Genomic DNA, 17,783 nt, shown 5'->3' with positions numbered 1-17,783 from the left:
TTCTAATGTGGTATAAACTCAGCCCTGTCTCTCTCACACACTCTTACACTCTCTCAGTACAAAAAAACTATAGTCTACCCTACGCACATCCACCTATAACAGCGCTTATTATACACTGCTGAATGCTGGATTGTGATTGGTCAGAAGGTGTTGATTAATTTTCTGTATCAGCAGCTCTTACAGCAGTGCAGCTGTTTATATTAATGCACTCGTTCTAATACGTTATCGTTTCTATAGTAACCACTTACAATGACATACGATGGATGCTCCATATAAACAGATTCATATCTGTTCATATGAGGAGATGTTTCTTTAACATTTATGGAAGGAGTCTCCAGTGTCAGCACTTTGTAACAATCTGCAACTTTGAGTTTTATGCCATGAGGAGTTTATGCTTTGTGGTTTCTTGCTAACATGACAAGCTGCACTTTTTTTTTTTTTTTGTCTTATTAACTTCAAATTTCAAGCGAGAGAAAAAGAAAGGCTGGGGAAGGAACAAACATACAGTACGTGTAAACAAAACGATCTTGTCTCAGCATTAAATGTAACCATAAACAGATAAAAAGTACGACACATCATTTATTAATAAATAAAACATTGGCAAATTGCTGTAGTGTAAGTATATATGAATAAAACACTCCAGAATGTGCTGTTATAGGAAAAGAATCAACTTCAGAGTGCTAACTAACTCCGCTTCATCACACCAGGCTATCACTGATTATTTTCCTTTAACAATATGACACTGAGTGTTTTATTGCTTACATATTTAATCCACTTATGATAAAATTAACATATTAAAATGAGCGAGTTAATATAAATGTGTGATTTGCAGCTACACAACTGTCAGAGCTGCTGTTCTAGAAAATTAATCAACACCTTCAGACCAATTAGACTCAGCAGGTATAATCAGTTTTCAGTGCGTCCTGGGTGCATTTAGTCCTGCAGCTTTTACATGAACAATCTACTGACTTGGGGTTATTAGCATTTTAAAATCTCAGACGTGTGTTTGGGCGGTAGAGAGAAGAAGAGTCGGAGTCGGAGTCGCCCTCCCAGCGGACATCTGCGGTCTATTTTTAAATCAAATGAAAAAGTTATCTGTGTTGAAGTACTGAAATGTGATCTGTCGACTTTTTAATCTACGTTTGGATTTCACATTTGTTGGAACAGGGCTGAATTTGTCAGATATGAATTTGTTCTCATACATCACGTCCACGTTGCTTCTTCAAGGCTTCCTTCATCTCCTGCCTTTTCTTTTCCTCTTAAGAAATGGAAAAAAAAAACAAAATGAAAAGCTCTTTTTCTTTGGAAGAGCCTTCAGTGCTCAGCAACATACACTTGCTATTTCACCTCTGTATTTAGTGTTGTGATGTGGCTGATGATGATTGGTTGGTGGAGATGATGATAATGATGATGAGTGGTGTGTATATCTGGAGATATGGAGATGGTGGAAATGGGTGTGTGTGTGTAGGTGTGTGTGTGCGTCTGTCGGTTGTCCAGAAAGCTTGTATGTCAAAACGTTGCTAGTTTATATTTATTACACGGAGGGAACTTAAATGCGCTCATGGCCTTGCGTTGTGTTTGGGAAACTTTCCTTTTTCCTTTTTCAGATAGACTATTCTGACATTTCAGTACATTGTAAGTTGAAAATGAGAAAGTCCTTGAAGTTATTGCCATTAGCATGGATGCTAGTTTGCCACATTTTTCATATTTGCTAATGCAATGCTACTTTCATCCTTGTTGTCAGCAAAGAAACCTTGCAAATATGAGATATTGTTGCTTGAACACATTTTCCTTAGATTCAATGTTGAAAAATGATATAAAAAATTATAATTTTTAAATGTTTTACAAGGGCTAAATCACCACGGTCATGGAATGACCTTCACCATAAGAGCACTGTGTATATATATATATGTATACATGTATGTATGTATATGACAGAAGGCCGTGTTTATGATACAGCATGCTTGCGTTCAAGGTCTTTCATCTACAGTTCAGTGTAATTCATTACTGCTCGGCTCTGAAGCTCTAAACGGTCTGCGCTTGATGACATTAGTGGTTTGCGGCAAGTTTTCACAGTTAAAGCAGTAACGTCAGTTGATGGGGGATTTTACTTTCTTAAAAGCCGTGGAACTTTGCAGGTTGCATACAGCATGAGAAGGTGTGTGTAGAGAATAAAACTGATTACAGATCACAGAGATCATCTGTTATTTAAAAAAAGGTGATTTTTAATGGCTATGTTAAAGTAAGTGCTCAGCTGTGAGCTCAGACTAATCACGGCTTCAGGGTCTGACAGGAAGACTGGATAGATAGATGTGCAGTCCAGTCTGGTTTAATTTCACCTCTCATCTGGAACGTATTCTTTTAAGGAAATGAAATTTTGGTCAAAAACACTGTGATCTATGGTGGGTAGGTAGGTAGGTAGGTAGACAGATAGATGGATAGATGGATAGATAGATAGATAGATAGATGAACCTAAGACCAAAAGTTAGGCCAGTATTTCACAGGGAAAGTTCCTGGTATTCAGAGTCGGGTTGTGCACTAACTTAATTTGATTTTCTGAGCTCTGCATTCAGATTATTAAAATCACTTGTGTGTAGTTCACTTCTCTGAGATTTTTCTTGAGTAGAAGCGTCCGAGACGAGGTTTTTCAAAAGCAACTTTAATCCTTTCATGTCTAAACTATCTAAAAACATATCCAGATTCTTTAGTTTACTTTTTATTACTTTGCATGTCTTATGATTTTTGACTTTTTCAAAATTTTCTAAATTAAGTTGCGCTTGTATAGGAATACCATGAGTGGGAAAAATGGTAAAACATTATGGAAAAAAAATACCTGGAAAAAAATTCTTCCAATGTGTTTGTAATTGTTTAAATTTGTAAAAATTGTTAACATTCAGATCTAAAATATTTAATGTTGATGACCAAAATGATAGAAAATAAGCATTTCTGAAGGAAATATAGCAACATTCTTGCCATTTACAAAATTTACACGGCTTAGGCTGTTACACGATGCAGCTAATATTAGAGGTTAATTTTAGGATTTTATTTAGAAACTTTGTAAAAATTTGCCAGATACATTGAACACAGCTCTATACAGAAACAGAAATCAGGATAATGATTTATATCTTTTATTTTGCGAAAAAAAACAGCCTTGAAAAGACTGTCACTTTTCTTTGCTGTCAAATGTAAAGCCATGTAACAGAAAAATAATATAATATTGAAAAAATAAAAAAGACTAATTTTATGATATGAACGAGAAGACAGTGTGCGTTGAAATAAATCTAAAAGGAGTCTAGAATATAGCCGATCCATTGCTGGTTGTAATTAGGTGATTCATCCCCATGTCAGGATCTTATGATCTCCCTGGACAATTCTCAGATCTCACCTTGGGGTAACCATGGACAATCAACTGTCCTTCTCCTCTCACGCTGCTAATCTGACACGCTCACGTCGACTTCTCCTTTACAACATCAGAAGGATTTGTCTATTTCTATCCACACAGGCCACTCAGGTGCTTGTTCAGTCCCTTGTCTTTTTGAGACTGGACTTCTGCACCTCGCTCCTGACAGGTCTGCCTCTGAGCGCCATTCGACCGCTGCAACTGATCCAGAATGCAGCTGCATGATTGGTGTTCAACCTTCCTATGTTCTCTCACACCGCCCCATTGCTACGCTCCCTCCTCTGGCTTCCTGTAGCTGCCCGCATCAGATTTAAAACACTGATGCTTGCATACAAAGCCAGAAATGGACCAGCTCCTACTTATCTCAAAACACTTATCACACCCTGCACTGCACTGCTGGACTGGTCCCACCATCTCTTAGGATACAAGGAAGTCATGCATCAAGACTCTTCTCTGTTCTGGTGCCTAGGTGCTGGAATGAACTTCCCCTAGACGTCCAAACAGCTGAGTCACTGGCAGTCGACTAAATGTCGACTAAAGACCTATGTCTTCTTGAAGTACTTAAATTAGCACTTTAATTTAAAAAAAATGGTGCTGTCTGTGAGCTTTTCTTACTCTATTACCTCCCCACAGAGGTTTTTAGACTGATATTCTTAGTCTGTGACCTAGTGAACCAGTATCAGGATGTCTTTATTGATAGAGACTTCAAAGCACTTCTGTAAGTCACTCTGGATAAGAAAACATGTCCATAGTTTGAAGAATAAGCTGACCAAGCACTTACCTGCTACACTTCTGGAGAAACTTTAAGTTTGTAATTGTATCCTAATTCTATCCCATTCATAATTTTATCCTATATTCAGACTTTGGGATAGTCAATGTCTCTGATTAATATGCATCCTCCGTGTAAGAAAAAAAAAAAACATTAGCATATTAACATATTAGCATACTAGGCTGTGGTTTAAATGCAAAATTACGCTAACAATCTTTCAAGCCACTGCAAATCTCCAAAGTATTAGATTCACATTATTAGTAGAGTAAAATACATAACTGTGAGCCTTCATCTGCATAACTGGGCCTATTGATCTACAGACATCAGTGCTTAATGAATGAGAATAATTTGACTTCATTAATAGATTCATTGTTAATGTATCATTTTAATTGCTAATAAACGATCTTCTAAAGTGAATCTGCATTGCAAAAGAATGCACAGTCACAGCTGGCTTCGCCAAAGCAATACCGAGTGTGTATTGTTATTATTATTATTATTATTATTATTATTATTATTATTATTATTATTATTATTATCACTGTATTATTTCAAAAAGCCTGATATCAGGACACAATCAGATATCAGGTGTCTGATCTAATCTGATCCACACTGTGTGGATCCACAACACTCTGTGTTGTGCTGTTATAAGAAAATAATCAACAATGGTGTGGTGTGATGAAGCGGAGATAGTCTTACCATCCATATGTTTATGATTTTTCTCTAACAACACGTTATAACAGGAACTAACTTGTTTAACACATTTCACAACATTCAATGTAACTATGAACAGATAAAAAGTAGGGCTGTCAATTGATTAAAAAAATTAACTAATTAATCGCATAATTTGTTGTGATTAATTGCGATTAATCACTTTTTTTTTCCTACTTAAGACTGAAGCTCGTAATAATGGATATTTAAATGTAAGATCACAGAATTATTGTAGAATCAATAGATAGGAAGTATATTTAAATTCAAATACTATTGTTTAGTAGCATCTTTTTTTTTTTTTTAACTTGGAACACAGATTCTCTCCTGCGAACAACAGATTTCCAGTAAAACCATCAAAGCGCTCAAAACTGACTGTCAGCTTGAAAGGCATATTTCTTATATGCATTAACAGAAATAATAACCAAACCCAGGCCTCTATGTTAAAGTGCTAGTTGAATTTCAAAGCTATAAGGCCAGTAAAATGAGCTTAGAAGGCAATCATTTTTATATGCACTAATATAAATGAAATTTAACAATAAAAAATGTGTTCCATGATTTCTCTCAGTCCATCGTCTTCTACTACGTTATTAAAAGTATCCAGTTAGTCAAAGCATTAGTTACTTTCTCACTTACAGGTTTCATTATTCGCCCACGACTACCGCACTTCTTTATTATAGACTTCTGAGGCCCCGTAGAGATCGTTTCGGTAGGGTGTGTTGCTTTGAGGTGATATGTTAAAGACAAATTACTGCTGTGGTAATTAAATGCGGCTTTGCAAACTGGGCACATTACTTTTGTTTTCTCCAAAGATCCAACTTTTTAAAGTGAATCGTTCCGCCTAAAACTCCTTCCTTGTCCTTATCCATATCCATCTTTAGCCAAGATGGTTCAGTTTGGCGGCACACACGTCATCCAAAGTCACAGGTCATAGGTCATAGGTCAACCGTCACAGGAAGTAAACAAAACGCAGCTGCGTTAATTGCGTTAATTTTTTAGAACAAGTTAAATATTTCAAAATAATCGTGTTCATTTTGATAGCACTAATAAAAAGTACAGCATAATCTTTAACTAATGAAAAATTTAAATTGCTGTGTTGGAAGAGGAATAAAACACTCCATGATGTGCTGTTATAGGAAAATAATCAATTCTGCACTAGTAACAGTAACTCTGCTTCATCACACCACCATGTCATTGATTATTTTCCTATAACAGCACGACACGGAGAGTTTTATTCCTTAAGGATTCATTATATCCTGGATAATTCTTATTACTTGAGTTCTTAGACACTCATTGGCCTGTTTATAAGGTCCATCAGCCATATATGTCACTTTATAGGTGTACAGATGCTGACTGCAGTCCATGTGTTGCGCTGTAGAAAGTATTGGCACCCCTCTACCCTGTCCATCAATGGATAAGGTGCAGTAACACTGATATAATAATAACAGTAATAATAATTTATAAATTATTTACATAGCATGTTTTTGTTTTAACATGCAACTCAATGTGCTTTACAGTGTGAAATAAAAAAATAAATAAATAAAGAAGGAAACATAGTAAAAAATAAAAAAAATAGTAAAAATGTTAATAATAAAACATCAAAATGTTAAAAGTAAAAAATGTTGAAATAAAAATAAAAATTGTGTAAAAGTAACGTGTGTAAAAGTAAAGCAAAGAATGAAAGTTAAATGTTGAAGTGAAAAAAATATATTTTTAGCAGTTTTTTTTAAATCAGTAACAGATGGAGGCTGTCTTCCAGATCATTGGTATATTAAAAAAAGTTATCATGTGCATGTCATAGACGTGTGTGTCTGTTTTTTTTTTGGAAATGAGTTACACCGTGTGCTGTACGCGCGTGTGTGTGTGTGTGTGTTGTAGAAAAACCAGAGGATGTCCACTAGGCCTTGACTCCAACTTTTTAGCATTATTCTTCTGCTGCACTTTTTCTGTAAACTTGCCGTGACTTTGCCTGGTAATTAGTCTCAAGGAAGGGGAAATTTTTTTTTTGGCCAAACATGATAAATTGCATTATTTCTTTTTTTTTTCCCCTCATATTGCTTACAGAAACCATTAGCCACTTGTTTAAAATCCAGTGAAACGGCTGAGGTCTGGAGCGCATTCACTGTCCTTTCAGCCTAATATAAATTCACTATTTATGACGCTACACTTTCAAGGAACATTTAGAGCTGCACTTAAGGACAAATCGCTCTTTAAAAAGCAATGCATATCCAATGGTGCAGTGATTTTTTCCAGAAAGTTCACTTCTCACTCTCTCTGAGTCAGGAGTATAAATACATGAGTAATGGTTCTTCGTTACTATACTTAAGTATTATTTTGGAATATTTATACGTAGTTGAGTATTATTGAGATTGAATACTTTGTAGACAGTACTTGTAGTACTCGTTACAAATTGCAAAGTTCTCTTCTTCTATACGTCAATGCATTTAGCATTCAATCTTATTCATCAATGCAAAAAAAGCACTGTGCCAATTCGTCATCTGCTGTGACCTTCTCTTGCTACAGAATGTAGTTCGCACTAGCTGGAGAATCCACTAGACTGAGTGTTGAACTTAAGGATGAGCATCTCTGGCCCTGCCTCAATAAAATGTTTCAATAAGCAAAGACTCATACATAAAACAAGGCGTCTCGTTTGCTTCCCTAGAAGGCATGAACTCCATCTAATTTGAAAAAGCAAGTTCAGTTTCTAACATTAACTGCCTATATTTAACTTTACTTTAATACCTCTTGGCTTAGGACAATTGAGGATTTTATTAGGAATCACCATTCGATTCAAACTATCGTGATAGTTATTGAGTTGGACGATTTAACCCTTTCTTGCAGTACACTGGTGTTCCATTCTGCTGGAGGAATGGAAATAGACTTGAATGACTCAATCAGTATAAACAGAGGAATTATTTTATCGGCGCAATTCTGATATAAGATTAGTCAGGACACTGTTGGGTTTCTGTGTGTAGAGTATCGTGACTCTGTGTTTAGCTGCTGGTGAGCAGGGTGATGGGAAAATGATCTGCCTGCTGGGCAAACGATACACACCTCTCCACAGTAACACTGATACAGAGATAAATGGACAGCACAACTAAAGCAATTTTTGATCGTAAAACACCGTATACAGCTGACACAATAAAATTATAACATTTGAACCTAATAGGCTAGGTAAAAATAATTCTTAGGAAAAATTGCAAATTCTTAAAGCCCATATTTCATATGTCTACATACATATGAGTCATTAATCACTATTGTGGAGTGTGACATCACAAATAAATTCAATGCTGAACCTGGACAAACCCAAAACAGGCGCAGATTAAATTTTTTGGCCTCTCGTAAAAACAGTTAAATGTCTGTCGGAAAGCTTAAAGATCGACAAAAACAAATTGCCATGTAGCTCATAATATGTATTTCCTTTTGGCTTAGTCCTATACGAACCTTAATAGCCTGCTGTCTGACTTCAGGGCAACAAAACATCTTTCTCTAAAGAACCTTAGCCTTCCTTGTCCATGCTGATGAATAGATAACGTCGTGAATGTCATGAATGGGTAAATACATTAAGAAAATGAAACATTGTGTTGTTTATCAGGGCTATTTCTACATAAATATGTAGTTTGTATCATTTTATTTAAGTTTTATAATGAAACTAGTTACACCTAATAACTCATTACGTTTATTTACAGTCCTGTCTTCAGTTTTGCCAGTTAAAAAACTGACTAGTTAGATGCGTAGCACTATGGCAGTGGAGGTGGGTGTGAGGATGTGTGACGGACTCAGCACTGCCAAACCTGTTTACTCATCACCTGGGACGCGAGGGACGAGAAACGAGGACAGTGCATCATATTGGCTTGTACTCAAGAACCGATTGCTCGGCGCTAACTCCATGTGTCACGCTTATGAACCTGCCAGCTTTCTGTGCATGCTTTGTTTTGTAGCTAATGAGCAACAGATGGTCACGTAGTATCAGACTTTACAATTATACTGTAATATCTCTGCGAGCTGTGCAGTAGAACTTACAGTCCTCTCTGAAAGTATTGGAACGGCAAAGCCAATTATTTTGTTTTTGAAGATTTGGGTTTGAGATTGAAAGATGAAATGTGAGATGACAGATCAGAATTTCCTGATAGTTACCTCTAGATGTGTTAAACAACTTACAACATGGCACCATTGGTGAAATGCATGTTTAATTGGATTAAGCTCTTGTGATTGACTTGGCCAGTCTAAAACCCTCTACTTTTTTTTTCCCCTGATGAAGTCCTTTGTTGTGTTGGCAGTGTGTTTTGAGTCATCGTCTTGCTGCATGATGAAGATCCTCCCAATTACTTTGGATTAATTTCTCTGTAAATTGGCAGACAGAATGTTTCTGTAGACTTCTGAATTCATTCTGCTGCTACCATCATGAGTTCCATCATCAATAAAGATTAGTGAGCCCATTCCAGAAGCAGCCATGCAAGCCCAAGCCATAACACTGCCTCCACCATGCTTGACCAATGAGCTTGTATGTTTTTGATCATAAACAGATCCTTTCTTTCTCCATATTTTGGCCTTTCCATCACTTTGGTAGCGGTTAATCTTTGTTCCAGAACTTTTGTGGATCATCTCTGTATTTCTTTGCAAATTCCAATCTGGCCTTTCGATTCTTACTGCTGATCAGTGGTTTGCATCTAGTGGTGTGGCCTCTATATTTCTGCTCTCAAAGTCTTCTTCAAATGGTGGATTGTGATGCCTTCACCCCTGCCCTGCGGAGGTTGTTGGTGATGTCACCGACTCTTGTTTTTGGGGTTTTTCTTCACAGCTCTCACAATGTTTGTCATCAATTCATGTCATCTGTCATTGGTTGATCTGATCAATGTCTGATCAGTTTTCTCTCTTTTCTCAGCTTCAAAATGGCTTGCTTTTCTCCCATAGACAGCTCTCTGGTTTCCATGTTGGTTTATTCTTTTTTAACAACAATTGCAGTCTTCCCAGATGAAACCCAGATCTCAAACCAAGAGTAGACATTCATTGATATTTCATTAAAATGTGATTAAACCATTTATTGTAGTGTTTTAAAATGACCTTTCATTAACAAATAATGATCATTACTTGTTTATTTGTCTGCATTTAATGTCTGCATGCCATATATACAATATATACAATATATACAATATATATATATATATATATATATATTTATAATATGCCAACTTACTGACCAGAAAATGTTCAAATTTTGAATTGTTTTCATATTGTATTTGGAAATTATTACTGTAATTCATTCTGAATAAACAATATTCCTGAAGTCACTGGAGTTATTAATTGCCACTGGTATCACAAGCACAGGCTGTTGCACCAATAACAAACATCTATTAAAAATGTATTTTCCAAGATGGCATCAACAGCACACATCATTAATCACACCAGCATAAATAAACATTTCTATTAAATCCTTTTTCTAGTCTGTAAAAATGATTTTACAGGAAGACTGAAAGGTGTAACTCCAATGGCATATCTAAATTATCCACAAGAAAAAAAAAGTATTTACAACTAAATTAATAAGTCATAGAGTGTGTGGGAAAATCTGGTGGCTCTGGCTGAAATTGAGGCTCATTCATCTGAACTTTGGAAGTAACCTTGGAAGCATTTGACCACAACTTTTTCAAATTAAGACTTTTTATACTAGCTAACACTAATGATATGAAATGCAGGGACACAGGTGCTTTTTAAATTATTTTGTATTATTAAAAATATGAAGTCCAAGAGCCGTCACTGCCAGTGAAGCAAGCCAACATTAGGCTAAAAAAATCTAAACAAATCCATCACAGAGAGAGCAAAAACATTAGGTGTGGCCAAATCGACTATTTGGCACATCCTTAAAAAGAAGGAACTCACTGGTGAGCTCAGGGAAACCAAAAAGCCTGGAAGACAACAGAAAGCAACTGTGGTGGATGACAGAAGAATTCTTTCTCTGGTGAAGAAAAACCTTTCACAACAGGTGGACAGATCAAGAACATCCTCCAGGATGTAGGAATATCTGTGTCAAAGTCAACAATCAAGAGAAGACTTCACCAGAGTGAATAGAGAAGGGTTACCACAAGATGTAAACCATTGGTAAGCCTCAAAAACAGGAAGTCTTGATTAGAGTTTGCCAAAAATGTCAAAAAAAGCCTGTACAGTTCTGGAACAACATCTAAGATCAACTTGTAGCAGAATGATGGGAAGAGAAGAGTATGGAAAAGGTCAGGAACCACTCAGGATCTGAAGCGTACCACCTCATCTTATGGTGTGGGTGTGTCTGGGTGCCAGTAGAAGTGATTTATTGATGTTGTGACTTCTGATAAAAAGCAGCAGGATGAATTCTGAAGTGTATAGAGCTACATTATGTACTCACATTCAACCAAATACTTCAGAACACATTGGATGGTGCTTCACAGTGCAGATGGACAATGACCCGAAGCTTACTTCAAAAGCAACCCAAGACTTTTTTAAAGGCAAAGAAATGAAATGTTCTGCAATGCCAAGTCAATCACCTGAGCTGAAACCAACTGAGCTGCATTTCACTTGCTGAAGGTAAAACTGAAGACAAAACGGCATAAGAACAAGCAGGAAGTGAAGGCAGCTGCAGTAAAGGCCTGGGAGAGCATCACCAGGGAAGAAACCCAGCCTCTGGTGATGTCTATGGGTTCCAGACTTCAGGCTGTCATTAACTGCAAAGGATTTGCAAACAAGTATTAAAAATGTCATTTAATTTTATGATTGTTAGTTTGTCCAATTAGTTGTGATTCTTTATTTAATTTCAACTCCAATATACAGAGGTAGACAGCTAAAATAACAATAACTTTGTCAGTGAACCTGAATGCAGTATTTTATATATATATATATATATATATATATATATATATATATATATATATATATATATATATATGTATATAAAGTATAGATAACATAAATACAGTACGTCTACAAGTACTGCTTCATATACTATCTCTGCACAAGTTCCATACTTGCTTACTACACTATAGTTAGTATAGAAACATCAGTGCGTCCGTTTATGTGGAGGATCCATCGTACGAATGAGCTGTTACTATAGAAACGATAACGTATTAGAATGAGGGCATTGATTATTGATTTAAACCTGTGATTTGCACTACTGTCAGAGCTGCTGTTATGGAAAATGAATCAACACCTTCTGACCAATCAGAGTCCAGAATTCAGCAGTGCTTTAGTATGAAGAAACTGAAACGGGACTAAATAAGACATGTTAAATATGACAATTTTGTGTGTGTGTGTGTGTGTGTGTGAATGTGTGTGTGTGGCGTGATGTGAGCGATACACAGCAGGAAATGAGGAGTCGAGCTGGAGAAGAAGACGCTGCCATGTGTGACTCTTTTGACTGACTGAGGCTTGGCATCCTCCATGTCAGTGTCGATCTTCTGTCATCTCCGCCGCTGCAGTGATGAGTGACTCTCGACGTGTCTCTCTCTGTGTCTGTCTCGCTGTCTCATGAACGCAATCTCCACCTGATTAAATGACAGCTTGCGGTAAGCCGTCTGAGAGCAATGCTTCTTCAGACGTGAATAGATCGAGTACTGATGAAGTTGGAGATGATATTTCATTTCCTCACAGGTACTTTTTAACCGGATGTACATTTCTTTCCTCTCACGATGCAGCGATGCGAGACTTAATAAGATTATCTGAGATGTGGGAAATTAATTCCGGTAAAGGCCCGTCGACACGCCGGAACGCTTTAGAGTTAAGCTTTGAATACTCATCTCTCTTCCTGTTGTGAGAATCCGTGAACTGACTGATTCCCTCAGGCAGCGGCTCTAATACGTTCTCCCAGAATGCCACCGCCGTGAGTGTGTCACTGTGTCCTGTCTGCCCGCATTAGCTCCCGCAACTAGCTGCAGGCTACTTGTGTGTGTGCGTGTGTGTGTGTGTGGGATTACATGGCCAACAATGTCTTGTTTAGCTTCCACACCTTACAGCACTCTGATGATTGTTGTAGAAGAACTCAGGGGTCAAACTGTGCTCCAAGGCAGCATCTGATTGATCTTACGTCTACAGTTACAGCATACGAGGCTTTCTCGTGTCTTTATTTTTAAACGCAGCTCCTGGAGCAGGATTTTTTTTTTTAATCGACTCAAATTTCTCACAAATGATACCTCCAACAAAGTCCCGGATTCCATGCAAGACTTCAAATGTACTTGGCACACTGTAAGATATCTTGCATAAAGAAAAGTTATCTAGAATTTCTCATTATGAAATTATTATATACCACATATATAAGATCATTAAGCATATTTCGAGACATATTTACTCATCAAATGAAAATATCTTGAATGTAATCAAAATTATCCAATATTTCTCGCTGTAATATTACAATAAACCAAATATAAGATTATTAAACCTATTTCTAGACATTCTTTACTCTTTTCAAGCTTCAAAATTTATTCTATTGGCAAATCATGTTACTTCTATTTTAGAAATAAATGCTTAAAATTAGCAAAATTATTTCCCAATATAATAAAACTATTTCAAACTTGAAATGAGTAAAAAAAAAAAAAAATAGATCTAGAAACAGATTTAATAATCTTATATTTGGTTTATTGTAGAGAAATGCTAGATAAATGTAACTCTATTTAAGAGATCCACTTGCTAAGATGACATTTTTTTCAGCGTGGTTGCCAAAATGATGTTGTACTAGCGTTACGCTACGTTAATTTATAGCTTCACTTAAACTGAAAAAAAATATGGTTAGTCAGATTTAAGAGAACGTATTACACATATTTTACATAAAACACAGTTTCTTATCAAAACATGATTTCATTGCTTACTAAATTTAATTTAAACATATTTCTAATCACTAGCGTGATCAATTCACGTAGAATTAACGTAAACCAGCTACTTTATGAAATCTGACGAGGACATTGGCACTGACGGGAAGAAATAACTACAGTAGTAAATCAACACAGTTAGAGCGTGTGATAGAAAAGTGCAGTGGCAATGTAAATGTTGCAGAATGCCAGTGATCTGCGTTTGATCCTCAGCTCAGGTGAAAGCGAGGAATTTGATTTTATTTAGGGCAGACATGTCAAACTCAAGGCCCGCGGGCCACATCCGGCCCCTGATACAATTACATCCGGCTTCCGAGATAATTTCATACGTCTATGATTAATGACCCGCTGGTAAATCGCACTCACACCATTCATACTACAAATCCCACAATGCACTGCAACATCTGCTGCTCAGCAAAGAGCTGTGAGCTTCAGCCCCTCCTCCCTGCTGCTTTAATGACACACTCATCAGTGGTCAGCGGTGAATGCGTGGGTCAGCGCCTATACAGTGACATTTAAGCTAGCCGCCCCCCAAAACATGCCAAACGAAAAGTGACTTTGAAAACATCGGCTTTCAAAACAGGTAGGAGGCCTTGGAGTACCTGTGTGTTGACATTGAAGGTAAACCTGTGTGCCTTGTTTGCGGAGCTAATGTGGCTGTAATTAAAGAATATAACATAAGACGGCACTATGAGACGAAACATCAGGACAAGGACAAGAACCTGGACACGCAGCTGGTTCATATTTCAAACATTCTCATTTTGCTTGAAGGTATTGTTAATGAAAAACACAATTATTTTAAATTGTATTTATTTTTTGAGAAAAATGATTGTAGTCTGGCTGTTCAAATTCACATTTCTGTTTAAATCATAAGTCAGTTTTAAACCGTTGAATAAATGTTAATCCTGTGTGGCCCGCAACTTAGACCATGTTTTAAATTTTGGCTCCTTCTGTGGTTGAGTTTGACCCCCCTGATTTAGGGCTTTGAAAAAAACACGATCAAATCATGAGATACAAAAAACAAATTGTGGTAATGTAACTCAATTCAGGAACCAATGCACACATTTGAATTAAGTCAATTCACTGAGATTTTTATTTAGTGTACAGTTTTTAGCGTAAAGCTGTAAAGCTGCTTTGTGACAAAGGCTACTGTTAAAAGTGTTATAGACATAAAATCGAATCGTTTATTTACATATGGAGTAATCAATGACATTTTTTTTCGCATATAAGTATTAATGGGGTGGGTGATATGACAAAAAATATCATATCATGATACTTAAGGACATTTTTACGATACATGATATATATCATGATATACAATTTAAGTAACAAGCTGTCGGCAAAACAGTGTAACATTAAAACCGTAAGAATTAAGAAGCTAGTTTGATGGTAGGTTTATTTAATACCTGCAAAAAGTAAAGAGAAAAAAATAAATAAATCTGTAAAAAAAAAAAAATGTTAAATTGAAAAGATTAAGTTTAAAAAATGTATAAATATTAAAAAATAGGTTAAAAAAGAGTTAGCAATGATATCACAGAAAAGTGTATCAAGACTTAATTCATCACAATATTGACATTATATGGTCATATCACATAACTACAGATTTACTAGATTCCTTTCAGGTGTGAAATTTAGTCACTCCAATGACATGATGCTTGTTTAAAGAAACAACCTTAAGCTCTTTGTGCTTCTTTTATTCGATTCCTCGTGTACAGATAATGGCTCAGCTGACTCAGGCCTTTCTCTCTCTCTCTCTCTCTCTCTCTCTCTCTCGCTCTCTCTCTCTCACATGCCCTTGCTGTGTAACCGACCATTGGAATCCAATATTTCTAATTTTGGGTTTGGACCTTTGCTGACAAGGACGTCAGAGATGGAGCGCTCTCTATAGGCTAATTAATCCCACTCACCACGGCCTCGCTCGATAGCGTAATGATTCCTGCCATAATTCAGCGCATATATAGTATTCTGTTTAGTCTGAACTAACCACAGCTCTTCTTTCTCTGGCTTGTGGTCAACTGTGTAGATTTGTGTGAACACACCCACACACACACACACACCCACACACACGCCCACCCACACACACACACACACACACACACTCTCTCTCTCTCTCTCTCCCTCTGCTCAAGGCCATCTTATTCATTTCCCTCTGTATCTGTCAGCGGTGCATTTCGTCAATACACCACATTAACATCCAACTGTTTGTATATCTGTAACTGTCATTCACGGGTTGTGTAGGAGGATATGTGTTACACAAACACAACATGCAGAATATCACATAATGTCTCGGGATGTTTAGATTGTATTTTCCTTTGTCTTTATAGATTTTATTGTGTGCCATTTAAATGTCAAACCTTCATAACCTTTAAATCTTACTATTATGGAGCCTACTATTAAGAACACTTAGCATCATGCACTTATAAGAAAATAACCAACAACAGGGTTGTGTAATGAAGCAGAATTTACCAAGAATTACAGTTTCTAGTTTTAGTACTTTTTATCCCCTTATAGTTACATTTATACATCAGTGCGAGTTATTTAGTTCCTGTTTTCACGTGTTATATCACCATAATCGGTCGTTCGGTCACCAGACTCTCTTTGTTTCTTTCTCTTGGACGCAGATTGTCATGTTACTGAGAAACTGCAGTGTGTACTCTCCTCTGTCCTGAAGATGTCAGAAAAGTTACAGCTTTGTGAACATGCTGTACCACAAAGAAAGAAAGAGAGTGCTGACACTGGAGACTCCTTCCCTATTTTTTTACGTACAATTACAGAATGTAAAATACAGCATAATGTTTCCAGACACATGCATACACAGTCAATAATAAAAAAATAATAATAATAATGACAGATTCAGATGAGACAAAAACCTAGAGATACTCCAGTAATAATTACATGGCCCCTCCCCCACCCAATGTAAAACTAATCCCATCTGAATAGGCCTTCACTCTTCGACTTTTTATAGGGTGCTATTTCTTTTGCCCTAACAGAATGAATAGTCTATGAATTTGTCTTAAATTATGGACATATTAGGTGTAGAAAATCTACTAGTTTATGACATTTTCCATGGACGAGCTTGAACAAGCCAACTATGCTAACATTAGCTAAGCATTTTTAGCTAGCTAGCAAACCACTGGTGATGTTACTTGATGAATTATGACCTACAATGAAAAGTACCCTGATTTAATATGAATAATTGTCCTGATATGTTTTGTGCTATGACATATGAAGCTCTGTGGTGTAGGTGAAATCATTTCCAACATGTTAGCATTGTGTACATGGCAGTGTCACCATGGCAACGACATCATGTACAGTATATGCAGCATTAGACCATACAGTACATGCTGTACAATGTAAACATATTTACATACAATTACTCGACATGGATTTCGTGATCCGAGCATAAACATAATGCTTTATGGTATTCCGCTGGGAATTGTGTATCCATCCTGTGTGGTTATGTGCGACAGGAAACAGGAAGTGGATCTTACCGTTTTTACATATGGGGCAGCACTGTTCCGGCTCGTACACCGGGTTAACACACTCAGGAACGGCACAGTCGGCCACCACACAGTGCACCTCGCTGTTCGGCTCACAGCGACACCACTCACACGGAGACGGCTGCAGAGAAACACACACACACACACACACACACACAGCTGTGAGAGAACGTCACAGGACATTACACTCCATACACACTCATGATTACACACCTCCAAAGAAACTCCATGTCATGCTGTTACAGCAAAATAATCAACAACAGGGTGGTGTGATGATGCAGAGTTACAGTTCCCACTCTGATGTTGATTATTTTCCTATAACAGCATATCACGGAGTGTTCTATTCCTCTTATACCACAGCAATTCGTCAACGATTACAATTTTTATTTAATGAGGAACATGTCATACGTTTTATCCTTTTATAGTTACATTTAATGTTGTGGAACGTCCATGAAGCAGGTTAGCACTTACGCTATAGCAGCTATAAACAGCTGTTCCTTCACCAGCCTCTCTTTTTTATGTTAATAATAAAAAAGTAAACTCACTGTCGGAAAACTTAAAGTTCCAGCTTTACCTCTGACTGT

The 17,783-nt window shown here is 36.8% G+C and overlaps 1 protein-coding gene across 1 annotated transcript in view; it reads right to left on the bottom strand.

Moving 5' to 3' along the window:
• Positions 1-17,783, bottom strand: part of vwc2l (von Willebrand factor C domain containing 2 like) — a 60,476-nt gene that overhangs the window by 12,354 nt on the left and 30,339 nt on the right. Inside the window, exon 3 of the mRNA XM_053234541.1 lies at positions 17,191-17,320. Coding sequence (XP_053090516.1) covers positions 17,191-17,320 — 130 coding nt within the window. The remainder of the gene's footprint in view (positions 1-17,190; positions 17,321-17,783) is intronic.

Source organism: Pangasianodon hypophthalmus, chromosome 5 (genome assembly GCF_027358585.1).
Source record: "Pangasianodon hypophthalmus isolate fPanHyp1 chromosome 5, fPanHyp1.pri, whole genome shotgun sequence".
Classification (NCBI taxonomy): domain Eukaryota; kingdom Metazoa; phylum Chordata; class Actinopteri; order Siluriformes; family Pangasiidae; genus Pangasianodon; species Pangasianodon hypophthalmus.
This window is presented reverse-complemented; position numbering and strand designations above follow the sequence as displayed.